The sequence below is a fragment of the Genypterus blacodes genome, unplaced genomic scaffold, assembly GCF_046128005.1.
Source record: "Genypterus blacodes isolate CSIRO-AG114 ecotype Tasmania unplaced genomic scaffold, CSIRO-AGI_Gbla_v1 ptg000098l_1, whole genome shotgun sequence".
In the NCBI taxonomy this organism is placed as follows: Eukaryota; Metazoa; Chordata; class Actinopteri; order Ophidiiformes; family Ophidiidae; genus Genypterus; species Genypterus blacodes.
Window position 1 is genome coordinate 1,586,503 of NW_027466902.1, and position 24,379 is coordinate 1,610,881.

The window sequence follows — 24,379 nt, forward strand, 5'->3', positions numbered from 1 at the left end:
TATGTAACATAACGTAGTATACACCCTCAAAAACATCACATGATCATCATATCATCATGGTCTCATAGTGCCATTAGCCCTATTCCCTAGTTTGGCCCTATTAGTGCCATTAGTTTTTTATGGGTTTCATTCAAAAGGTTGCTATAGTAACCTAAGTCTATTAGTATGTCTTTGACTGGCTTCAACTTCTGGCCATAGTAAGTAATGTTTATTGCAGGCTTATTATATTGGAATGCATTGTATTCCACAGGTGTTCGCCCCCTGTCTGTTTGTTCTGTTCATTTATGAGGCTTTCCCACTTTGGGGTAAGTAGAGCAACATCAGCATCCTGAGTAAATGCTCCTGACGTGGAAGTTGCAGGTGGGGTGAAAGGTGACAAATATCCACAGCTGGAGAGAGCTCAAAGAATTCCAGTAGGATTATTTTATTAAGGATGAGGGGCCCAGTGGTCCCAAAGCTACACCCCTGCAGCTGTGACAAAGTTTCAAGACCATAATGGTTCATTTCTACAAGTTTTGAAATGGAAAACTGGATGTTTCCTAGAAGGGCCCAGTTGGGTTCAGATTTTCTTTTATGGCACCCTGGAGGAGAAATAAACAGGCACACACACGCTCTATGGTGCCCACCAGATTCTGACATCTTAAGCTCAACTGTTAATCCAGGAAAGTAATGAAGAAGATGAAAGTTCTGTATAGAGGAATCTAAAACTGATGTTCACAGTCTATTCACAGTGAGAGACTCATTGGCTGCATGCAGCACTTTCAAATGTGTACAGATTTACCTTCATCCTTGTCTTTAATTAGCTGGAACCTGTGTGTTCGAAATAGGAAATTTGAAGCCAAAGGTTGTGAACTTTTGGCTTTTGGATGCCAGAGTCCCGTCTGTAATGTCGCTAATAAATCTAAACACCTACATGTAATGTTGCAGATGCATCGCTCAGGAAGGACAAGTGTGCCTTTCTATCACGAGCACACACAGGTCAAATCTGATTTATATGTGGAATTCCACATTGGAACACAGACTGCCAGGCTTGTTGGTCGTGACAGAGCTCTGCTGTGTATTATTATATAAGTTTGTAATCTTGTTCACTGCTCATTAGGAATTTAAGTGAAGATTTGGGGGAAATACATCAGATTCCCATTTTCCCATAACTATTGCCATATGACATGTAAATCGAATTGAAGAGGCTGGTGTATGATGTCAGTGTACTAAAGCAGCACTTTGTGGCACCAAACACAAGGAAACGCTGATACAATAAAAGGTAGATTTTTCCTGTAAATTGTCAAACTAAAGCGTTTAAAAGTGGTTCGACAGGCTTCTCACATTTTTGTACAGATTGCATGATATTATTTGTCTTTACTTTTACATAATTGGTTACATTACAAGAAGTGTCTTACAGTTGCCATCTGCAGTGTAGACCGGGCGGGGATGTTTATTTGAAGTAGTTCTGGAAAAGATTAAACTTAAGAACTTTAGAGGGGGAAAAAAATTCCAGCCATCTTTAGTCAGTGGGTAAGAGGCAGAGAGTGAGGCTGGAGGCATGAGGTCTTCCCCCAGCCCTCTCCAATGAGCTTCCGAGTCAGAGGAAGGGCATTACACGTCAAATCAGGAGGGGGAGCCTGTAATGGAGAGAAAAGAAAGAATACACCAAAGTTTCACGAGAGAGTAAGAGCCACCTGGAAACAGAATACCACGCTGCTAATTCCTCAGGCGCTGCACTTAAAACTATTACAGCTCGTCTGTTGAAGCCATTTCATTCGTTGCTCTTACTGAGCAGAGAATCCTTCATAGCAACTTCCTCCTTGTTTTTTTTTATTTTTTGTTTTTTTAGAAGACACGGAACTCGAGTAAGTATCTCCGTTTTTAAAAATGATCTTAAATCGCAATTTGTTTTTGTTAATTCAAGTTAAGTATGTTGTAATAACGTGTAGAGTGAATGAAACAGCTGTTGAACCAACCGGCTACACACACATCACACACATACACACACACGTGGCACGAGACTGTAAACTTAGCGCCTGGAAACAAAGGCGACCAGCCGCTACAGGACAGCTGAGTCTGTGAGGAAATGTCTGAATTAAGTGTGTGTGTGTTCATATAGGTGAAAAGCTCCGTAGAAACCACACACATACACCCACACACACGCTTGCGCGTCAGTAAGATTTACCTCAGATGGCTTGGTTTCGGAAGTGACCGCTCACTGTTCACACTACGACTTTTATTCCGTCATTTAACCCCCAATTTCGTTTTAATATCGCGTCATTGTGAGATTTGGCCAATTCAAATTACTTCATAAGAAATACAGTGTTATTTTCATCAATCTATCGTTTATTTTGAGCTCTTGCTTATTTTAAGGCGCGGTGATCCAATATGTGTTGTAGGCAGATGTTGGATTCACGTACACCTCGGAAACTCGGCAGTACACGTTACGTTTGTTATTTTTAATTTTATTTCACGTGTTTTGTTTAACAGGCCCCTTACACATAGACATTTCCACGTAGAATGTATCAGATGCTTTGCATATAAGTCACAAACCGGTTTGCAGCCCTTGCCCCTGGAAAGGCTTTTAAAGAGATACGGAAAGAAGACCGACATTATACTGGTAATTACGTACCTGAAAATGTTATAGAAGGAAATTACATGTAAATATGTTTTAGCACGTGTTCTACACATCTTCCTTGAATTCTACATTTTTGGTGTCATCCCAAGGTGGATAACAAAGAGGCGTGTGGAGGTTTTTTAGTGTTGTTAGGTCGTTCATTTGTGTAAATAAAATATTACGATATTTGGGACAGCAGTGAACGCCGCTGTCCGGTGGACTTATAAAGGCCTCCCCGCTGGTTCGGTAACCGGAGCCCGGGCTGAGGTCACGCCCGCGGAGAGGCAGCTGTTGGCCGGCCAGGCAGCTTCAGGGGTTGCGTTTTTGGACTCCTCGGGGAAAAGAGGATCCAACGGTGTGGCGTTTATTTAGTTGGAAAGTTGTGATGTGAGCTTAAAGAGTTTGTCCGCGGGTGCTTTGAGTCCTGTAGTGGTCCGTAAACACGCCTGGTCAAGGTCACAAACATCCCCGCGGGGAAAAAAGAGCAGGACCGCATGGGAGCAGATACACAGCGGACTTGAAAGAAAACAGGACACGTGATGGGTCAGATATGACGCATTGGACCCCAATTATTAACAGGGATGCGATTGGAATGGTTTGTTCTCATCACAAGTACATCCTAAATATAACCTCTGTAAATACTGAAGCTGTACATGGCCACGCTGCAGTTATTGCATCAGTCAACATTCAGTTGCTAAGAGCAAGAAACAGTCTACTTAATATGGCTCTACCTTGTGCAGACTTAAACTTGATCACAATCACACACAGACACACACACACTTCACAGGGTGGTGACAGTGGCTCGCGTATGCCTGCCAGCCCAAAAAAAGCTTGTCTCCCCGTGTCCTTGCTAGGTTGCCAGACTTTGTTGTGTGTTAACCTCCCCACGTCACTTTTATTAATGGGGCCTTTAGTTGTGACATATCACGTGTTGGGCATTGAGGAGAGGAAAGGCCACAGAGGCCGCCGTGGTAAGAACAAATAAGGCGGGAAAGACAGGAGGAATGTGTGCAGGAGAGGAGGAGAGATCAGAGTTTCATATTGAACTTGTAGGTGTGTGTGTGTCCTGCATCATTCCAACATTGCCATATAATCTGAGCTTCGTCAAGCAATACCACGCACATACACAGCACATTACCGCCTGTATGATCTTAACTCTCTCCTGATCCATGTTCAGCACTGTTTACATCTTACTACCATGCACGTGTTTGGGGCTTGAGTTTATCGCATGTGTTGATACGAGCGAGGAAATCCAATGCATGTGACTGCAGCCACAGGCCTCAAGTTTGTCAGTCTGTCTGCTTCCACAATGTGAGCTCGGACCCGTTTTTAACAAACGCACAAGTCATCCATTCTTTTAGCATGTTGGATTTGAGAGAACATATTGAGGACATGGGAAGGGTTAGCAGCATGCATGGTGTTGGCAGCTTGACTCATTAGAATAGAGTCAAAACTCTTTAAACCTAAAGACAAAATAGCGACCCTGACCCTGCTGCCGTCAATTCATACTCTCACCTAATTCTAGACACCCGATTGAGCCAGTTCAACCGTTGACAAATGGTCTCATACTGGTGTGATCGATTTAATTTGTGTTCTTTTTGTGTGCGTTGTGCAGAGCTGAGTGCTTTCTGCTCTGTTGCTTTGTAGTGGAGTGCCGGGGAGTCGTGTGTGCGCTGAATGTGTCTCCAGCATGGGGTGTCACTTACAAAGCAATCCGCTCTCTCCAAACTCTTTTCATGACAAAGGCGCTCACTGTGTTGTAGATAATCCAATTACACACACGTCTCATGAGCACATACCCACACACACACACACACACACACACACACACACACACACACACATGTTCAATCTGCCATGTTAGATCTTATTTCTCCCATTCAGCACACTGGATTTAAGTGGATGCCCTCATAAAGAACCAGAGAGCTTTTCCTGTCTGATGCCGTGACTGTAGCCTCCGCTTCTCTTTTGCCTTTCCGGACTTCCTGATTAGTCGTTAACAAGGAAATTGTTGTTTAATTTTGGATTTATTGTTTCCAGTCTATGTGTCTTCCAGTTGTGCCTCGTGTTTATTGGGAACTCTGCGTGTTTGTAATCCAGTCCCATATTGTGGAGTGGACTGCAAATTTATGTTTGTCACCCATGTCAGGTCACAGTGACTTTTGTGTGTGTGTATGTGTGTGTGTAGTGTCAAGATGATTGCAACTGGGCTCATTTGCCACCCGAGCTCAAATCAGAGGCTGCTGTGTTCTGTTCTGGTCTGATTATAGATTTGTTGTTGTTTGACCTAAAGAAAAACACTTTTTACTTTACTGCAAATTCCAAAAATGTAAATGGTCAAAATGCGAATGGAAGACTTCCCTCCCCTGTGGGTCTTCCTCCATTTGAACAATCTGCTTCTGAAGTGTTCTCCATAACAAAGCTGACCTGTCTTGTGCTCTGCATTGTTTACTCTCAGTCCAAATGAAGGGTAAAATAGCTGCTGTGTTGACGGGACAATGGGTGGGTCACTGAGGACAATGTAGTGAGAGGTGTCAGGTACCCAACTGGGATTTACAAAACAATGGCCCTGTCACATGAGGACTTGTTTGGGACTATGTGAGGGAAACTCTCTGTCTCATCCTGCAGTTGTGTTGCTCTTGTTGAAGCTCCACTTAGTTTTTCCCCTGTGAATGGAACAGAATCAGAGTCAAACAGCGGTGGAGAATTATCACTCAGAGGCAGAACATATAACTTAATTAAGCCTTATCCTGAAAACCGTCTCTATGTCGTCCTTTTTTTACTAACTTTCCTCGTCTCCCCCTGTCTTCTACAGAACCATGATGGCGCCCAGTCTCCGCCAGGCCTACGCGAGGCGCTGGTGGATGGCCGTGACGGCGGTGTTAGAGAACCTGCTGTGTTCCGCTGTGCTCCTGGGCTGGGCCTCCCTGCTCATCATGCTCAAGAGGGAGGGCTTCTACTCGCACCTGTGCACAGGTAACACCAGGAGTGACGTCATAGATGATGCAATATGTGAGCAAATAACATCAGGGGAAAACATTTGGCAGGATCTGGTTTATGTACACTGCTTGTGCCAGGTGTTGTGTGTTGTAGTCACACACACGCCACAGGGCTCCCATGTACGCTGATTCATTGGTGCAAGTGCTGCCTGGGGTAAATAAAGCAACCCGTCAGCAAACGTTACCTCTCTGCCATTATCGTCATTCTGTCTGTTTGCAGTGGCTTGCTCCCAATTTAACCTGGCGCATATTTCAAAATATGGTCAAAGGTCTAATACTGATGTTCCAGCATTGATACTGATACTGTCACTATGTATCCTTGTCCCTTACAACAGAAACACAGCTGGGAAAGTTCTAATGGGGGGGAGAAGACAGAATAGAGGTAGAACAACTGGGTAGAGACAACAGGAATGTCTGTCCTGTTCCTTATCTCCATTCCTTCACTTGGTCCGGTGCATTCTTCATTCTCACACCTCTCTTTCTTTCACTCTCCGACACCTTTGTAGGAAATGACTCAGTGGTAAGGTCTTTGGGCAACACCTCTGACGGTGAGGCGGAAGAGTGGCTCAGCTGCAATGACCAGGAGAAGATGTTGAATATGGGCTTTACCATTGGCTCGTTCTTGCTCAGTGCCACCACCCTCCCCCTCGGGATCCTGATGGACAGGTTTGGGCCACGGCCCATTCGTCTGGTGGGCAGGTAATGGTTTGAGGGAATACAGTCAGAATGTCCATGTCTGTGTATATTAGGACTTATTTAACCCTGAAAGTTGATTGTAGTAGGTGAAATAATCTTATAAATAGATATGAGCTGGACTCTCTTTGTGTTGGGAAAGTGAGAAGTGGAAACCGCACACATTACTATTCAATCCTGAAACTAGTTTAAAACTCGATAGATCACATTCCCCACGCTGGAGGAGGGCATTTGTGTTTGTGCAGTGAATGAATGTAGGGTGGGGCATGTGTGTGGGCATGTGTGTTGTGTGTGTGTGTGTGTGTAAGTAGTTGTACCAGTAAGAGTGTGTGTGTTAATAGGCAACGTGTATAGAAGCATGTCCTCGTAGTACAAATGTCTCATCACATGTACCAACCCATCACACTTTCACTGTCCTAATACACACTGTATTAGTGACAGTGAAAGTGTCCCACCCCACACACACACACACACACCCACAGCAACTATGAAACATCAATACCTTTGCTAGATACCGAGAACGAAGCTGATAAAAGTGGTGCTAAGTTATCTGGAGCTGCATATGTTTGACGGCTCTGGCAGTTGCAACCAATGACAGTTTTCCTCTTATAAACCAAACCAACAGTTTTTGCTGCTGCTGCATTTCAATGTAAAGCTCATTCACTGTGATCACGTCTGACACAGTAACGGGGGAATTGTAGAAGTGTTCAGCAATTATGAAGTGACATTCAAACATACTGTGATTCTTTGCAAGAGATTAAAATGTCCTTTTTTCCCTTTTGCAGTTCATGTTTCGGCCTTTCCTGTGTTTTAATGGCGTCGTCTGCTTACAACCCTGCTGGTAGGTAGAGACACACAAAGAAATACTGAACACTTCAAGCAAAGTTATGTAATTCATTCCTCGAAAGGCCTGCCGGGTTATGACATAAGTACAATCTATAGACCCACACCCTCAGACATCTGTCTAACCCCTCTGTCCTCCTCCCCTCTCCTCTCCGCAGCGCTGTCAGCTCTCATCTTCCTCGCCCTCTCCCTGAACGGCTTCGGAGGCATCTGCTTAACCTTCACCTCCCTCACGGTGAGAGAAGCACAAATGCCAGCAAACTATCAGCTTAGTGTGATCTCGTGGTTGATCACGCAAAGTATCAAGGACACTTTGTCTGGAGGCATCAACAGTCATAATAGTTATTGGTCCAGGTTATGAATTGGCTTCTTCTTCTTGTGTCTCTTTGTTTGGTGGGTGTGGTGCTGCCAACAGGATTGGCAACACCTAAATTAATTAATTAATCCTTAACAGTGTTCAAAGTCAGCATCTTATATCCAGCTTAGTTGGATTTGATCTGGAGGATAGAGTAGAGAAACCTCAGATAATGCAAACCTCCTTCAGTTATGACATTTAACAGGTGTTTGGTTTGACTGTGAAACTGTACAAGTAAACATAAACGACACCCGACACCAAAATGTTGTAGGAGAAACAAAAGCACAGTTTGGGATCTGACAGACACGAGGTAATGCAGGCGGGAAAGTCTAAGTCTGTGGCTCACGGTTTCCAAACGGAAAAGCCCCAAAACATAAAAGTGCTCATTACAGTTACATCATTACATCATCAATATTCTGAGAAGCTTCCAAACTCCGGGTTCCTTTCCTGGAACGTTTTTTTGGTAGCTGAGATGCTGCTTGGGTCGAGCCTTTATTTGTCTCAGCTAAGGAAACAGTGTGCGACTGGAAAGTGGTGTTTGTTTACACGCAGGTCCAGCATGTGTTTTAGCGTGTGATGTGTCAGCTGGTGCCTTTTTTGTCAGCCGTGTTTTATGTTCGCTGCCACCTCTATGTCCTGTGAAGTATTTAGGTTGATGCATTGTAATGGGACAGGGTGAGTGTATGTGTGTGTGTGTGTGTGCGCGCGTGTGTCAGTGTTTCCATCTGGAGGTGCACATGACTTGGCCCCAGATGGAAGGTCTCCCATTTGTTCGGCCAATAACGTCCTGCTGCTCACCACACACCCCCTGTTAAAGCTCTGCCCACTCACCTCTACTCAAAACACACTTGATCTCACTCCCATCTCTCCCTCTTTCTTTCTTCCTCCTTCCCTCTCTCTTTCTCTCTCCCTCTTTCCTTTCTTCCTCTCTCTGTTCCCCCCCTCTCTCTCCCTCTCTCTCTCTCTCTCTGTCTCTCTCTGTTTCTCTCTGTCTCCCTCTCTCTCCCTTTCCTTTCTTCCTCTCTGCCTCTCTCTTTCTCTATCCCTCTTTCCTTTCTTCCTCTCTCTCTCTCTCCCCCTCTCTCTCTCTCTCTGTCTCCCTCTCTCTCCCTTTTTCCTTTCTTCCTCTCTCCCCCTCTCTCTCTCTCTCTCTCTCTCTCTCTCTCTCTCTCTCTGTCTCCCTCTCTCTCTTTCCTTTCTTCCTCTCTCCCTGCTTTCTCAACAGCAGTCGGCCCCCCACCCAAAAAAAAAAGGGGGGAAAAAGGGAAAATCAATGTAAACGCTTTTCAACTCTGCATGACTGTGCACACATGTGGATGTACCAATGTGTGTAAATGGTTATGTACACACAGGAACCCAGAACATAAAACAGATGTCACGATTATGAAAGGTCAAAGGTGAATATGTACGGATGACCCCCGTGGAAACCCCCTGACCTTACCCCTGAAGGGCTCATAGCTGTGTGTGTAGAAGACGAGCACAGGCATCTTCACCATCATCACACACACACACACACACACACGGTGATCTTTCATCTATGAATCATCGATACAAGTCAACACAAGACTGATGGCTGTGATCACTTAATAAGGAAATCATTTACTCCCTTCAGCTCTTTGTTTACCTCTGGCATCTCTCCCGCTCTCTGTACTTGGGTTTCCCAGCCTTGACTGAACTCTGTGCGGAAGAGTGGATGACAGCGTGGCACAAGTATGAGGACACACGCACACGCGCGCACACACACACACACACACACACACACACACACACACACACATTGTATTGTGATCAAGGATGTGCCTTAAGCAAGCTGTTCTTGGGAAACTTTCAAATGTCAGTGAAAGATAGTGAGTGAAGTTATTCCTGCTGATGAATCATCATAACTGTGGCACTTTGTTCAGTCAGTTACTTCATAGTCAAGTTCCACTGCAGGCAGAATCTAAATTCCTCCGTGGTTGAGCCCAACTCGCCTCAGCAGGAGCCTGAAGGTTGGAGCGGCAGGCTTGTGACCAGAAGGTTACTGGGTTTAATCCAAAGAACCAGGGGCGGAAAAATTATGAATGAAAGAGTCTCACAGGAAAGAGAAGAAAATAATGGGAATGAGGGAGAGCTTTGATTGAGACGCCGGAGCTTCCCGTGACAGGTTCTTAGACGGTGTGGAAGTTTATGGAGCCGGAGTCAGCAGCTCCGTGTGAAGAAGAAGAGGAGGAGCTGGAACCTACACGCTTCTATTCTGCTGATTAAGCTGTGTAACTTGAAGGTCGGAGACTTTAGCTGAAACCAAACAGGCCCTTTGTGTGTGTTTGTCAGACGGGTGTGACCTCCCAAGGTTTTCCACGTCTCTGCATATTTACCCACAGGTGGCGACGTGTTAAATATGTACGAGTGCTCTTGTGTTTCACCCGACTCAAGGGGACCGAGGCGGCACGAGGGACACAGCTTCCTACGTTCGCGCTGTCAGAAATAGATTTGGCCTCTGACGGCTTTGGCAAGGGGGAGGAAGACAGCGTCCCACTCACGTGAAAGGGACAAGAGATGGATAGAGGGCAGGAATATGAGAGTTCCAGAGAAAGTTTCAACGCCTCACTCACAGATTGATAACATGTGATCCACCGCCATCTTGCGCCCCGGACACCCACCGGCTCGGGTGGTTATATAAGTCAACTTTAGTCCGGCTCAGCTGGAGCAGAGGGCCGTGTCAGCCCCCTCTGAGGGACGGGGGTCCGACCTGTGTTGTTGCACGCTGTAACGGATGGAGACAAAGGGCGGCAGACAGGCGAGGTAGAGAGAAGAAGCCGGCGTTAATCAGCTGTGGCTTAGTGTCGCCCGCTGAGATCCACAGAGACCAAAAGACCTGCAGCTGTTGGTGGAAGAGATCAGTCAAACTTTTATCTTCCCTCTCTTTTCCGTCCGTCTCGCCCTCGCTCGCCCCCTCTTTTATTTAACTTTCTCTCTCTCTCTCTCTCTCTCTCTCTCTCTCTCCCCGCACGCCACCTCCACCTCTCTCAGGGCTCATTAAGTCACTGGCCGGTCCCGCTTCCCTCGGCGATTAAACTAATTAAACTCAAAGCCGAAGTCTGACAACACCCAAGTGAGCGAGCCCAGCAGGAGCAGAACCTCTGCTGATCCGCCCTGACAAGTGAGAAGCCCCAGCTACATTGTGTGTGACTTTGTGATACCATTTGACCCTTGTGTGCCTCCGCTCGGGTCACGTGTTCCCGTCCACTTCCTCCCGGCAGCGCTGGCATGCAGCACGTGGGCCACAAGGCCGTGTGTGAAATGGGGTATTTTAATGGGAAGTGCCAGAACTCACACGCACAATGTGTCTTTCTTGCTGTCGCCCCTCACACACAAATCCTACACTTGTACACATACATGTTCCTACGACTAGCCCTCCACCGTTACAGCATGAAAGCAAACATCAGTCCGCCGACGTCTCGCATGGCTGGAATATCTTTGCTTAAACATTAGTATGAGATGCAAACCCGCCTGTGTGCTCAGAGGGTCTTCTCGCCTACGTTCCAGAAGTCTCCGCAGCCAGAGAGTCCAGGCCGTAGATCTCATGGACGGGCTGTGAACTATTTTGATTTCTCAGAAGCGCTGAATGGGGAGGAGTGTTTTTCCTGTCTCGCGCAGACACTCCGACTCTCTTCCGGGAACGTCGTCAGGAAAGCTTTTTTTCCTGTTTACCTGCCATCCCTCATTGTTGTGCCCCCCACCCCTCCTAAGTGACCCCACGCCTGCTCGCCTCTTGCCATCGTCATGTCCTGAACATCTCCTAGGCCACAAGACACACACGCACACATACATACATATATAAAATGTCACACAAGCACCTACACACCATTTTCACACACACACATATAAAGTCTCACCCCGCTGTGTCCCGGGGCTCAGACCTCTCATGGAATTTGATTTTTAATTGCAACCGCAGCAGGTCTGTGTGCAGCAATGTAGAGATTAATGGTGTCAAATGAAAAGATTATCTATCAGAATATATAATAACATGCTGCATTATTTGATGTGTGAGGTGATTTTGTTGAACCTTAACCAGACTCCAGCCTCAGTGTGTGGATGTGGAGAGTCGCTATTCCGCCAAACCCTGACTTTTAAGTTTGTAAAGTCACGGTGGTCTTTTGTCGTGCAGCACCAAAAATCCCTCACATGTGATTTTTTAATCATGATTGACCCATTTAAAAGTCTAATCAAAGGAGTGTTTTGGCAGCACAGTTGGTCATTGTTATGTTAGCTAAGCTTCTTACTACAGTAAATAGGTCGGCAGCGGAATATACGTCGTGCTCAGCGCCTGGTGCCCGCTGCCCGCTGCCCGTGCCCCGGCTTTCACATGTGTGTCTTGAGGTGTCTGATGAAGTTACTCCATCGGCTCCCTTCATTTTAATCCAAACCCGAAGAATTGCTGGAAATGGCAAGAAAGTAATGAGCGTAAATGTGTGTCAGCGTCTATCTCAGGCTGTAGCTGAGCCATGGGGTCAGGACCCAAAGTGGGTCATGGCTTTGTTTCTTGTTCCCTCATGACATGGAAAGTAATGTGTTTTTAATGAGGCTACCTTGCAGGAAGGAGAAGGAGAAGGGGAGGGGTGTGTGTGAAGTGTTGCTTAGTGCAGACTGTTGCCACAACAGTTCACAGAGGGCATGTGTCCTCTGTCAGAGCACCACTCTGCCCTCTGGTGTCCGATATGACTCACTGAAGGGTTTTACTCTACATGCTTGATGTATTTTAACTTTTTTTTAATTTAATTAGATTGTGATTAAGGTTTAAATCTGTTGCTGATTTTCCTTCTCCCCCCGCTGCAGCTCCCCAATATGTTCGGCGCTCTGAGCTCCACCATCATGTCTCTGATGATCGGCTCCTACGCCTCCTCTGCTGTCACCTTCCCCGGAGTCAAGGTAAACAGACAATTCTTACAATGCCATGGGTAAAATCATATTTATTTAGTGGCTCATTTTGGGGTCGTTTGTGGTTCTTAGACTAACAAACTTTCCTCGCTCCCTCTCTCCTCCTGTCTCTCCCTCCCAGCTGGTGTACGAGGCCGGCGTGTCTTTCCAGGTGATCATGTGGATGTGGGCAGGTCTCGCCGCTCTCGTCTTCCTCAACTGTTTCGTTAACTGGCCTACAGAGGGTTTCCCAACACCGGATGAGGTCGACTACAGGTGTGTGTAGATGCCAGACTGATCGCAGTGTCACCAAGGCAGAGAGGAAGCATTGTGGCTGTGGCAAATACAGAAGTTTACATCAACCTTTCTACATCAATCCCATTGTGTGTGTGTGTGTGTGTGTGTGTGTGTGTGTGTAACAGTAAGATGCTAACACTGAAAGAGGCCCCTGGATCTGAGGAGAAGGCTGTGGGAGACAGACTGAGCCACAAAAACGGAGACGTCCAACTTTCCACAGAGAAACTTTCTGTACCTACATCTAGTGAGTGCACACACACACACACACACACAAACACACACACACACACACACACACTCACACACACACACACACACACAAACCACACACACCACACACGTCTAACTTGTCTCTCCCCCTCTGTTAGGTTCTGTTCCCTTCCGTCAGTCAGTGTTCTCCCCCATCTTCCTCTGGAGTCTGGTTACCATGGGGATGTCTCAGTTAAGGATCATCTTCTTCATGGGGGCAATGAACAAGATGCTGGAATTCATGATTACCCAGGGCAACCCACACCGTGAGTGTCCAAACTGTCAGGTGTTATGTCTTCTGTATTCAGACACACTGAGGAGTTCCTGACACGGCTTTGTGTTTTGTTCCCCTCAGCATCTGAAGATCTGGCTGCTGAAGCAGCAGAAACAGGTGAGCAGAAACACGACGTGGCCGCAAATATCTAAGACTGAATGGAACTAATACAGACGATAGATCGCATGGAGTCCAACCTTATGTTCATGTTTCCCTCCCTCAGTGAGCTTCTACTCGTCCATCTTCGGCACGCTGCAGCTGCTCTGCCTGGTCACGTGTCCTCTGATCGGTTACATTATGGACTGGAAGATGAAGGAGTGTGTAGATGAGAAGAGCTTGGCTGCAGGCATTGAGCAGAGGTACAGGCACTGTCTGAGGGTCTGAGCTGTGTGGTGGGAGCGATCAGGTCTCAGTAATGTTCTCACGCTCCCGTTTGTCCCTCCATCAGGACGTCCGCTGGGCCAACAAGAGACCGCAAGATCCAGAAAGTCACCAACGCCATGTGGGCCTTTATTCTCACTAACGTGCTGCTGATCGCCTTCGGATGCTGCGGCCTCATTAACAGCCTGCCTCTACAGGTAAAACACACACACACTTAATATATCAGCCAGAGAACAAGGAAACAAAGCTTAAATTCAGCAACACTCCATTAAATCTCTTGCTCATTCCCTCTTTTATCTCTGTCAGATCTTAACCTTCATCCTTCACACTATGGTCCGTGGCTTCATCCACTCGTGTTGTGGAGGCCTTTATGCTGCTGTGTGAGTATTGCCGGGATAGTACAGCTATCAAAGATCACTCGTTGTCAGTCTCCTTTGGTGTAAGAAACCCTAAACCCCTTGGTAACCAGCAGTATCGCCCACAGCTACCCGTCCAACCACTTTGGGACCCTGACAGGCCTCCAGTCCATGATCAGCGCTGTGGTCGCTCTGCTGCAGCAGCCGCTCTTCGACGCCATGCTTGAACCTTTGAAAGGAGACCCCCACTGGGTGAGTAAGCACGACCGTCTGTCGCTCGCCTCCGCACAGGCCTGCACCATGCGTCACAACACAACTCAACATTCCAGTCAGATTTCAGCGGAAAACCCTCACAAGTCTCCTCAGGACAGCTGACACCATGGGTCTCAAGAACCTGGGGGTCCTGACTTCTGTCTCCTTGTCTGACTCTACATCCCTGTGGTGAATTCTCCCTTTAGATCAACGTGGGCCTGCTGATCCTCTCGTTGTCCGGCTTCTTTCTGCCCGGTTACCTCTTCTACCACCGCAGACAACTGTTTAGGGAAAAGGAGGGGAGAGAGAAATTGGCCGCCCGCCAGGAGATGCAGGCGCTCAACCACACAGACGCCAACGGCCACAAGCACAGCAACGGCGCCGTGGAGGCCTGAGACGTCTGAGGATCGCGCGAGTCGTGAGATTTATTTTTCTAATGTGCCTTCACAATCACCACCGGCTTTGTCATGTATACCTGGTTCTGACGTTTTTTTCCATTTCTAAAACAGAGCAAAGAGCGTCTCCTGTTTTTGTATTGACTCTGATTATAAGGCGCCGGGGCGTCATCACCGTGTTCTGCTGTTTATTTTGATTTTATTTATTTTGTCTGATCTTATATAGCATAATTAGCATGATTCAAAGCCATAGATTTCACTCATAAGCACGCGCAAAGACACACGCACACACAACCTTCGGTAGGGCCTTTGCGTCTGACCGTGGTTACCATGGTACTTGAAATACTATCGTTCAATCGTTATAATTCTTGCTAACACCAAAGAACAGCTTGAACATGTTAGGAAAGTTACGCATTCATTTCAATTTTGCCTTTCAAAGTGTGTGTAATTCATGTTGTGCCGTTCCGACTTTCACCTCTGTCCCAAAGCCAAAACATAGAAAGAATGAAACACGACAAAAGGCTTTAAAACAATAGTTCCTGCTTTGGGTTTTTGATGTCTCTCTCACACACACACACATTCACACACACTCATAGGCTGGTTGTAGAGACACCATAACTACCTCTTCCGTCCAGTTTTGTATTGTCTCTCTGCAACCCGACTACCGTTTCTGTCCGTGTAGTCTTTGACAGACGAACGTGGGGGATTGCGTAATATCCACCAGGAGCAAAGGTCATCAGTGCATTATTTCCTCCTTGTGCGTTTGTCACTGTTTAGAGGCAATTCAACCTTCACATTTCTGGAATTTTTATATATAGGAAACCTACAAGGAAAAATATGTTTTTTTTTTTTACTGAGATACATGGTGTGTGTGTCAGTGTTACCACAATGTACTGCTTTATGCACAGAAATGAACTAGTGTGTGTAGAAAATGTATTTAAGTATTTTTTTTATTGTACTCTAGGTTTAGTAGCGTTTTAAAAAAAGGGAAGCATTTGTGTCTATATCAGCAAAATATATTTTGTAGTGTGCTAATTATAAATGCTCCTCCAATGATTTCCTGTGTATACTGCTTCTGCCTTTTTTTTTTTTTTTTGTGTTTTGATTTTGGAGATGAAGAACTCCGGTAAAATTGTGTCTGTAAACTGAGGTGTGTCTCATATTCTAATGCATCTTCTGCTTGATTTACTACAGTATATCTGGATCTGTGTATTGTTAAGATGTGCTGCTGAAAGTGTGTGTTGAGGCTCATTTGGTTATGGTTACATACGTTTTTTGTAATGGAGCCACAACCATCGAACCCCGTTATTCTAGCCTTTTGAAAAAGCATTCAGCTGAACCGATCTGTGCTTTGAATCTCTCTACTCCAGACCTGCATCTGGATTTATGAAATCAGTTTTGCGTCCGGCTTGTTTTCAGTGCAGACACACCCAGTGCACCTTTTTGTTCTCTATGCATTTCTTGCCTGCTAGGTCTTCCTCATATCTGAACGCCTTCAAACGTGTTGAATCATTACACCGAGGAGAGATAACACGCTACCTTCGCTGCCCTCTTGGCTCTGCGGCGTGTAGAGGAGACGCGTGCGTGTGTGTGCCAAATGTCTTTCCCTGGTAAACCAAAGCAGTGTCTGGAGGCTGTACAGCTGGTGCATAACACAGCCCCTTTTCCTCAGGAGGTGGACAAAATGTTACAGTGAATACCACTTTGATCCAAATGTTTGGAGTTTCTGTCGACACAACCCAAAGGTCAAAAGGTCATACATGAAGCTGCAGTTTGTGTTAGTGTCACGTCAGTCTTTTTTTTTCTTTTCGTAGCAGTTTTTCCTCTTTGGTTTAAGTTTTACAATTTTATGTATTTGCATCCAAAGTACCAACAACTCAGGCAACATCATTTCTGGTTTGATACACTCCACAAACACAGATGTGGTTTACAGTGAACTGCTGTAAATGCATGCATGACTGTTGTATTTGTCCACCCTCACTTTGTGCACCATCTACAGTCAAACAGAACCATTCTGTTTACCTTTGGGGTTGCAGCTTTGGTGTGTCTCGCTAAATGAATGCCTTTATTCCCTGCCTCTGATACATACATGTATACAAACCATGTGTATTTGAAACAAATAAACTTATGAATTAAACTTTGTGCCAAGGGTATTTTGTTGTTTGTTGTTGTTTGACACAGAAGAAGTAAAGATAATAACCAAAGTTTATTTGGATTTGATATTATGGTCAAAAGATATCACAACAAAATGGAAAAGGGACGTACAGAACACACACACACACGCACGCATACGGAGGCAGCTCATTCTTCCATAACAGCTCATTTCTGCCTTACACACTTCTCTCGTTTCATCACATCCACTATGCATTGCTTCTTTCACTCACACACACACACACACACACACACACACACACACACACACACACACACACACACACACACACACACACACACACACACACACACACACACACACACACACACACACACACACACACACACACACACACACACACACACACACACACACACACACACACACACACACCATATAAACCTTTACATCATTTGATTCATACTGTTGTGGTGGCATATTTTCCATAATACAATTCTCTGTAAAACACGCGCTTACGCATACACACACACAAGCGCGCGCACACACACACGTCTTCACTTACAAAACACACACACTCTGAAACAGGCATGCACACAGTGGGCTCCTTTCTATCTGAGGCTGTTGCTGTTGGGTTGTGATCCAGTGAGGCCAGGATGGTCCGGACTGTGGCGGTTCTGCAGGGAAACAATAACAACAAACCACAACTGAGTTAATTTTGTCTGAAGGATGACAAAGGGGCTCTGTGTGTGAGTGCACAATGAGCAGGTGATACTACGGAACAATCCATAAGCATTATGGACACATGTGTATGGACACACACACACTTGGGCCGATACGACCTGCATCTACATATAGTATCAATTATCTGATGCATTTAAAGTCAATTTTAAGCAATCAATGACGCAACAGAAATGAGTCCTTACGATGATGCAGCATGCAGGACACACTGTGACAGGAAACTACGCCATCTGATCTGTAAACGTCACTTTTGTCGAGCCTACCTTCTTCTTTTTCTTGTCTTTCTTCTTCTTCTTGCGGTCGGGATCGTCATCCCTCTTCTTCTTCTTCTTCTTGGGATCAGAGTCTGACGGGGTCTCTGTAACATCAGAACGCTGTGAGGTCAGTGGCCTGTTGGAAAATAAAACTACACGCGTGTAATTTGTGTGTGTGTAGTGTGCGTTTACCTTGTGGTAAAGGATCTTGCGGTCGATGGTGTTTGTGCTTGTGTTTGCTCTTCTTCTTTGGAGGCTGTATGTGCATCAGTCTGTCTTGTTCTGGGAGCTGGGACAAGAATCACAAACAAGCATATAAGCATGGGACAGAAGGGAACACTAAGGCATTAAAGGAGCTCCATTCAACATTTGGGTGCTCATCTGCCAAATCACAGTATGCAGTATGCAGTATGCAGTGTGTGTGTGTGTGTGTGTGTGTCCAGTCTGTACCGGTCCTGTGTGTAGTCTGAAGCCTGTGAGCAAAGCGCCGGTCAGAGGGCTGAAAGAGTTCCCGCACACTGGTGGTTTATCGATGAGAGAACGCAACGAGCTGCCGTCCTGAGTGCCGAGACAGTCAATCATACCTGCATCAAGGAGGAGACAGGGCAGGTTAGGATGGGCATGAATTCTTAAGTTTCCAAAGTTCATACTATTACCGAGACTCCACATCACCCACCTGGTAACTCTGGGAGAAAGTTGCTGAGTTTCTCCTTCACCTTCTTTCCACAGAATTTGTTGTAGGCGTGTTCCAGGTTGTAGTGAGTGATGAGGTTGGTGTTGCCGGTTAACTCGTTCCCCACTAAACACACACACATTCAGAAAAACATACATGTAATCCATCATCATCATCGTAACTATCATAACAGCACCATTGTCCCTAATTAAGCATTTCTAAACTCGTGATTGTTATTCTTGGGCATTTCAAATCAATAACTTTTTCCTTTTAAATGAATTGTCAACTTTTATAATTGATTAGTAATTGTAGTCATTTCACAAACATGAACAACCTCACTTTAGTCAGTTTCACTTAGTTGTAAATTGAAACTCTTGGGTGTTTTAGACGCTGTAAGTCCAAATGAAAGCTAGTAACCATCATGTTAAGCTCACCGTTTGACTTAATATCCTAAACCTATGTACAATTTTTATTATTATAGTCGTTGTTATTCTTCTATCTCCTCCTGTGATTTCGCCGCTCACATGAATCACAACAGCAGTGTGACTACCACGACACTGAAAACTAGATTGAAAGTTTACATTTCTGTCTTCCAGATAGTTTTACTGGCAACATGACAGTCTGTAAATAGTCGTAAACATTTAACTTTCTTTTCACAGTAAACGGTCAAGCTTAATCTCAATGGCTAACGTTAACTCTTCGCACAGTGGAGGCAGCTTTTTCTAGCACTAAACTCACAATACGATATGATATTAAGAGACACAACACGAAGCTAACAGTAGCTATGAAGGTGCCATTGTACCGGGCAGCTCCCGCAGGAGATAGAACGGCTCATTCATGGCTCCGGGCTTCCGCAGAGCAGGCCCTTCATCCCCGAGCTGCGGTGGCATCTGACCCGGCATGGCGACTTGATTTTGCGGCAGAGGCGGCGTGGGTTTTCCCGGTCCGAAACCCAGAGACGACGAGCCCGGCGGTCCCTGAGCTTCATTTTGCCCAAAGAGAGTTGAAAACATTTCCGTCATATCTACCGCGTGTATAACATTTATTAAGAAGTAGCAAAGCGTCTTTATAAACGTCTGGCGTGTAGGTATCCGGGTGATGTTTCGAGCGTCAGCTGCTCCGCTCTGCGCTTCTTTGTGGCATTATTTTCCTGGCCCACATACCGTAACTGCACGTATGCACGCACACACAGAAAAAAAACACCGTAACGACACATATATAGGGATACACGGGTTCAAGATACCGACATGTTTGCTTTCATGAAGCCGATTTTATTGTGTTTAAAAGAAAATAAATGCCAAAAAAAACGATGTTAAGTTAGTTTAAAGCAAATAACTTGAAGGTCACACGTCAAAGATATTAGCAGGGCAGAGAGGAGACGTCATTCCTTCATACTGTGTCACTGAGGCCTAAAGAGGGACACACAAACACAACACTGTTACCACAAAAAAAGAACATCTTAATACCTCTTTTAAATAGTAAAAATGGTCAAATACTGGTCACAGCCTCTCAACTGTGAGAAGTTGCTGCTTTTCTGTAATGTATTATTGTAGAAATCTGAAGACATCACTTTGGACCCTCGACAGATGAATTAATTAACACAATACTAAAGGCAATAATGAATCCTTCATCAAAACTTCTAAAATATACTTGAATATCTACATTGATAATTAGCTCGAAAAGAAATATCTGAATATTATATTTGGCTATTTATCTTCTCTCATAGCACCAGTCCTCAACTGATCTTTGGTGTCCTTCTCTCCCTCTCACCTTCCACTCATCAACAGCGGTTGAAATGAGATTTTCACTCTGAGTAATACTCTCTCTGCCGCTCTGAACATTCTGTGCCAGGGCTGCATTTTCTGCTTGGATCTTCTTCAGCTGCAGTCGTAGGTAGGCCTCTTGCTTTTGATAGTAGGGCATCAAAAAGGCGCAAAGGTCCTGCTCAGGGACTCCACTGGGCCGCCTGGAGGAAAAATGTCAAATAAGTAGCTTTGAATTTATTAAAGAAGGGACAAATAACTAGTAACTAATAGGTATAGTTATTTTACAGACCATGCAGGTTCGGGATTGTTTTTGGCAGCACTCTCCAGTTTATCCAGTTCATTCAGCTTGCACTCTAACCGGCCTTCCTCAATCAGTCTGCTGATGTCCTCCTGCAAAGACGATGCAGACACACACATCTTAAATAAATAAATGCATTGATGACAACACACATGGAAGCAATACTCTCCCATTCACCACTTCTTTGCATGCCTGCTGTGTGTAACTTGCTGCCCACCTTTATGCTGTTTTGTAGCTCTTCTATGAACTGCTTGTGAATGCTTTCCATCATCTGTGGGTTCTGCTTGTACAGTGGACGGAAAGTGCTGGCAAATCTGTTAAAACTACAAAACGGACAGTTAGCTGACAGTGATCAACAAAAATGTAATAATCAGTTCATCTTCGTCCATTATGAACCCACATTAAAGGGGTTCCGCTTTTCAAATATGAGCATTTTACAGACTAAACAACTAACTGATTAATGGTAAAGAGATATGGGAACATCTATAACACACACACACACACACACACACACACAGTGTTTTGGTCATTTGGCACAACATTACCTTACGTGGTCCATGAACTTCTCCAGGCTCTTCTGCATGACTTTGTTGAAGAGCTTCAGCCTGCTCCACCGAGCTTCGCCCTCTTCGGACGGCTTCCTAACTGCTTTAGGATTGGACATCTGAGACGAAACTTCTCCCGTAGTTTCTCCACTCTGCTCTTCACTTGGTTCCTTACTTGACATATTATCCGTGCCGTCTTTTGTTGTCGTTACTCCGCTTTGCTCCATTTCCTAGGACACTGTTTACGTTTTGCAACACCCGCCAAAACTACGGCGAGCCGCGGAGGCCAAAAACTCAAATGTAGTTCGCTTCACGCATGCGCGGTTGTTGGTGCGTCCAGTGTCGTGTTTCAGCTGTCATTCCTCCTCAGTAGCTACACTAGAGCGTGTGTGTGTGCGTGTGTTCCTCCGCCAGCATGGCTCTTATCACAGGACTCTTCGCCTTCTTCTACCATTTGCCTCAGATATACAAATGGCTGCTAAAGCCTTATTATGTAGGCTCGTTCTTCTTGACCGTCGCTTTCCTCGTCGTCCGAAAGACTCCAGGTCTGTGCGAGCACCTTGCGTCTCAACGGGAGGACGGCAACTCCTGCGACTTTGACTGGGTAAGTAAAGCATGGAGGGGGTAGTGTTGTACTGCGGAGCTGCTAAATATGGAGGCCCATCTGTCTGCCGGTCTATCTGTCACTCATCACAATATGTTTGCTTTACAGAGAGAAATGGAGATTCTTATGTTTCTTTGTGCTATAGTCATGATGAAGAACAGGAGAGCCAGTAAGTGTCTACACACACACACACACACACACTCACACTCACACTCTCACACACAAACAATAATCATGTCTCAAACAAAGTGATGTCATGGCAAGTGTTTGTTTACAGTCAACAGTCCTATAGCAAATGCCTAAACTTTCAAACTGGTAGCAAATTTATGGGCTGTTTGGGCTGTTGGTTGGACTAAATAAGAAGGCATTGTACTCAATATTTCACAAATATTTGCAGCATTGACTCTTGTTCATCATGATTAATTAGTTTAAGTCTATAAAGGCGTGCTTATCCTAAATTTAAACCTGTACAGTGTTATTTAAGAGGGTTCAAGGAAGTTTTTCTGTGTCCTGATTTGTGTAAGTGTGGGATCCTTCACCTGAAACCACGTGGGAACCCCCAACCCCCCACATTCTGCTTAACTGCAAACTCTTGTTTGTTGTGTCAACACTCCAGTTTCTCTGACCTTGTGTGAAGGGCCTGTTTATATTGCCTCTCATTCCTTCATTGTTCTTCTCCTCCTCCTCAAACCTCCCCCTTTCCTTCCAGTCACTCTGGAGCAGCACGTAGGCAACATGTTCCTGTTCAGTAAAGTGGCAAACACCATCCTCTTCTTTCGGCTGGACATTCGGCTGGGCATCCTCTACCTCACCCTGTGTGTCGGTCAGTCTGATGAGTGTGATTAGACCCGTCCTGTCAGAGATAACAGTGATTGGAAGTAGTTTTCATCCAATCAGCGTCCTTTAGAAGTATATTTAACAAACTATGTTGTGTTTTGTCCCTAGCCTTCGTCATGACCTGTAAGCCTCCTGTTTATATGGGCCCTGAGTACATCAAGTACTTCAGTGACAAGACCATTGATGTGAGTATTACTCTAGAGATAACACAGAGCTGCTTTAAAACATCACTGATCATATTAACTTTGGATATGTTCAACCCTAAATCTGTTAATGGGTAATAGGTATAGTATTCATTTACAACGTAATGGTTTGTTTCCGCAATAGTTTCAGTCAGTCTCACAATGCAAAGCACCAGCCTGGCAAGAAAGTATGAGGACATTTAGATGCTATGAACTATGGACTAAAACTCAATTAAAGCAGTATTTTGCCATTTCTGTATATCTTTAATTTATTGATTAGATATGAGAAATGAAATTAGTCAGAATGTTTCCTCTAAAATAATCTTGTCGTGTCTACAGGAGGAGCTGCAGAAGGACACTCGCATCACCTGGATTGTTGAATTCTACGCCAACTGGTCCTCTGACTGCCAGTCCTTTGCTCCGGTCTTTGCCGACCTTTCTCTCAAGTAAGAGATCATCTCTCACTCCTACCGCCTCCGAATCAGATCTGCCCTCACTCTGCTGTTCGGACAGAGAAACCAAACCAAATGCTTAGTCTTCACGGGTGGCCTCCAGTGAAAGACAACACCCAGGGCTTTGAGACTAAATGTCCTGTGTCTCTCCCCCATGTTCTGCAGGTACAACTGTGCCGGGCTCAGGTTCGGAAAGGTGGACGTGGGACGCTACGGGGAGGTTTCAGAGAGGTAAGGCGTGTTCTTTGTACTCTGTACTTTGTCTTTAATGGTGCTCGTTTGTTTATTCATGCTGTCCACAAACTGATTCTGAATGCCAAGCTATCGAATGTCCTTTGAATTCTTCTTGAACAGGTACAGAGTGAGCACCTCCCCTCTGGCTAAACAGCTGCCTACGTTAATCATTTTCCAAGCGGGGCGAGAAATCATGAGACGTCCCATGGTGGACAGTAAAGCCAGAGCTGTGTCGTGGACCTTCAATGAGGTTGGTCCCAGTCTATCACCACCAGCCCACACACACACACAGATACTGCACACATCCAAACTAACACGCATTCCATGTCTTCCCCAGGAGAATGTTATCCGAGAGTTTAACCTCAACGAGCTCTTCCAGAAGTCAAAGAAGCTGGGCAAAGGTCGCGGTCTGAAGGAAGAGGAGCATGATGGCACACAGCCAGAGGAGGGCAGTGATGAGCTCTACTCTGAAACCAGCAACCCAGAGGAGCCCACAGAGAGCAAGAAAGACCAGTGAGGCAAGAGGAAGGATCCAGAAGGGCGGTGTGAAGTCTTTTTGACTGCAAACACCTACATGTTTCAGAATGGAGGTTCAGCCACGAGCCGTTAATTGTAGGCTGCATCTTTTACTGAGGCAAATATAAAACCCTAAAAGAACTCTTAGGTCTGGAGTTTTGCATTCAGCAATGCAAATGATCAAGCAGTGACCCAGGGGCATTTTATTACGAGCCTTAAGTTATTTCACAGCGAATGCCTTTGATTATAAAAAATGTTTACTGGCTATATTCAGCCATGTCTTATCTCTGCATGCATTGTTTAGCTGCCTTGTTACTTTGCCATCTAATGTGTTTACTTGTTCCTCAAATTGCAAAACCAAAGGTATCAAAGGAACTGGAATTAAAAAGTGTAAGCATCCACATTCATGACTCCAAAAAAAAAGTCTGTTTGACCTTTTTTATTCTGAGAAGACATCTTTTAAAAATTCTTTATAAGGCCATTTTGGAAGTGTCTTAAACGTATTCATTACAGATATTTGTGAAACTTGTTCCATTCATCACAGCCCACAATAGCAATATTTATCTTCACGTACA

General features: G+C 45.2%; 4 protein-coding genes across 5 annotated transcripts; 2 read left to right on the plus strand and 2 right to left on the minus strand.

The window, feature by feature from the left end:
• Positions 1 to 1,600: 1,600 nt before the first annotated feature.
• Positions 1,601 to 16,731, plus strand: slc43a1a (solute carrier family 43 member 1a). Its single transcript, XM_076159455.1, has 15 exons — positions 1,601 to 1,847; positions 5,415 to 5,575; positions 6,105 to 6,297; positions 7,077 to 7,132; positions 7,293 to 7,369; positions 12,305 to 12,397; positions 12,528 to 12,661; positions 12,808 to 12,926; positions 13,051 to 13,197; positions 13,287 to 13,322; positions 13,429 to 13,564; positions 13,654 to 13,783; positions 13,893 to 13,966; positions 14,071 to 14,194; positions 14,401 to 16,731. The coding sequence occupies exons 2-15, from the start codon at positions 5,419 to 5,421 to the stop codon at positions 14,587 to 14,589; spliced, it is 1,665 nt and encodes a 554-aa protein (XP_076015570.1). The 5' UTR covers positions 1,601 to 1,847; positions 5,415 to 5,418; the 3' UTR covers positions 14,590 to 16,731.
• Positions 16,732 to 16,775: 44 nt separating this feature from the next.
• LOC143007961 (mediator of RNA polymerase II transcription subunit 19-A-like) lies at positions 16,776 to 19,522 on the minus strand. Of its 2 annotated transcripts, XR_012964536.1 has the most exons (7): positions 19,173 to 19,522; positions 18,374 to 18,496; positions 18,148 to 18,281; positions 17,890 to 17,986; positions 17,707 to 17,801; positions 17,068 to 17,379; positions 16,776 to 16,959 (listed from the first exon to the last, which is right to left on the minus strand). XR_012964536.1 is itself a non-coding variant. In XM_076159484.1 (6 exons), the coding sequence occupies exons 1-6, from the start codon at positions 19,390 to 19,392 to the stop codon at positions 17,314 to 17,316; spliced, it is 735 nt and encodes a 244-aa protein (XP_076015599.1). In that variant the 5' UTR covers positions 19,393 to 19,522; the 3' UTR covers positions 16,776 to 17,313. The 2 variants fall into 2 exon arrangements, 1 of the variants encoding a protein (XP_076015599.1); XM_076159484.1 differs by having other exon boundaries at positions 16,776 to 17,379.
• A 94-nt stretch (positions 19,523 to 19,616) lies between these two features.
• pmf1 (polyamine modulated factor 1) lies at positions 19,617 to 21,258 on the minus strand. The gene is made up of 5 exons (XM_076159488.1): positions 20,980 to 21,258; positions 20,652 to 20,757; positions 20,426 to 20,526; positions 20,141 to 20,336; positions 19,617 to 19,779 (listed from the first exon to the last, which is right to left on the minus strand). Exons 1-5 carry the CDS (start codon positions 21,204 to 21,206, stop codon positions 19,714 to 19,716), a joined length of 696 nt encoding a protein of 231 aa, XP_076015603.1. The 5' UTR covers positions 21,207 to 21,258; the 3' UTR covers positions 19,617 to 19,713.
• A 63-nt stretch (positions 21,259 to 21,321) lies between these two features.
• Positions 21,322 to 24,170, plus strand: tmx2a (thioredoxin-related transmembrane protein 2a). Its single transcript, XM_076159482.1, has 8 exons — positions 21,322 to 21,583; positions 21,692 to 21,752; positions 22,293 to 22,406; positions 22,529 to 22,605; positions 22,942 to 23,048; positions 23,220 to 23,285; positions 23,409 to 23,538; positions 23,626 to 24,170. Exons 1-8 carry the CDS (start codon positions 21,395 to 21,397, stop codon positions 23,803 to 23,805), a joined length of 924 nt encoding a protein of 307 aa, XP_076015597.1. The 5' UTR covers positions 21,322 to 21,394; the 3' UTR covers positions 23,806 to 24,170.
• Positions 24,171 to 24,379: the final 209 nt, after the last annotated feature.

What these genes read in the sequence shown, in the direction of transcription:
- slc43a1a (XM_076159455.1), top strand. Translation starts at nt 5,419, where the DNA reads ATGATGGCGCCCAGTCTCCGCCAGGCCTACGCGAGGCGCTGGTGGATG. An exon ending in ACTTTCTGTACCTACATCTA is followed by an intron (nt 12,927 to 13,050) that starts GTGAGTGCACAC and finishes CCCCTCTGTTAG; the next exon opens with GTTCTGTTCCCTTCCGTCAG. An exon ending in TACCCAGGGCAACCCACACC is followed by an intron (nt 13,198 to 13,286) that starts GTGAGTGTCCAA and finishes TGTTCCCCTCAG; the next exon opens with CATCTGAAGATCTGGCTGCT.
- LOC143007961 (XM_076159484.1), bottom strand. Translation starts at nt 19,392, where the DNA reads ATGACGGAAATGTTTTCAACTCTCTTTGGGCAAAATGAAGCTCAGGGA. An exon ending in TCAGACTACACACAGGACCG is followed by an intron (nt 17,987 to 18,147) that starts GTACAGACTGGA and finishes TTCTTGTCCCAG; the next exon opens with CTCCCAGAACAAGACAGACT. An exon ending in AAGACAAGAAAAAGAAGAAG is followed by an intron (nt 17,380 to 17,706) that starts GTAGGCTCGACA and finishes GTTTCCCTGCAG; the next exon opens with AACCGCCACAGTCCGGACCA.
- pmf1 (XM_076159488.1), bottom strand. Translation starts at nt 21,206, where the DNA reads ATGGAGCAAAGCGGAGTAACGACAACAAAAGACGGCACGGATAATATG. An exon ending in AGCTACAAAACAGCATAAAG is followed by an intron (nt 20,527 to 20,651) that starts GTGGGCAGCAAG and finishes TCGTCTTTGCAG; the next exon opens with GAGGACATCAGCAGACTGAT. An exon ending in AACAATCCCGAACCTGCATG is followed by an intron (nt 20,337 to 20,425) that starts GTCTGTAAAATA and finishes TTTTTCCTCCAG; the next exon opens with GCGGCCCAGTGGAGTCCCTG.
- tmx2a (XM_076159482.1), top strand. Translation starts at nt 21,395, where the DNA reads ATGGCTCTTATCACAGGACTCTTCGCCTTCTTCTACCATTTGCCTCAG. An exon ending in TTTGCCGACCTTTCTCTCAA is followed by an intron (nt 23,049 to 23,219) that starts GTAAGAGATCAT and finishes CATGTTCTGCAG; the next exon opens with GTACAACTGTGCCGGGCTCA. An exon ending in TACGGGGAGGTTTCAGAGAG is followed by an intron (nt 23,286 to 23,408) that starts GTAAGGCGTGTT and finishes CTTCTTGAACAG; the next exon opens with GTACAGAGTGAGCACCTCCC.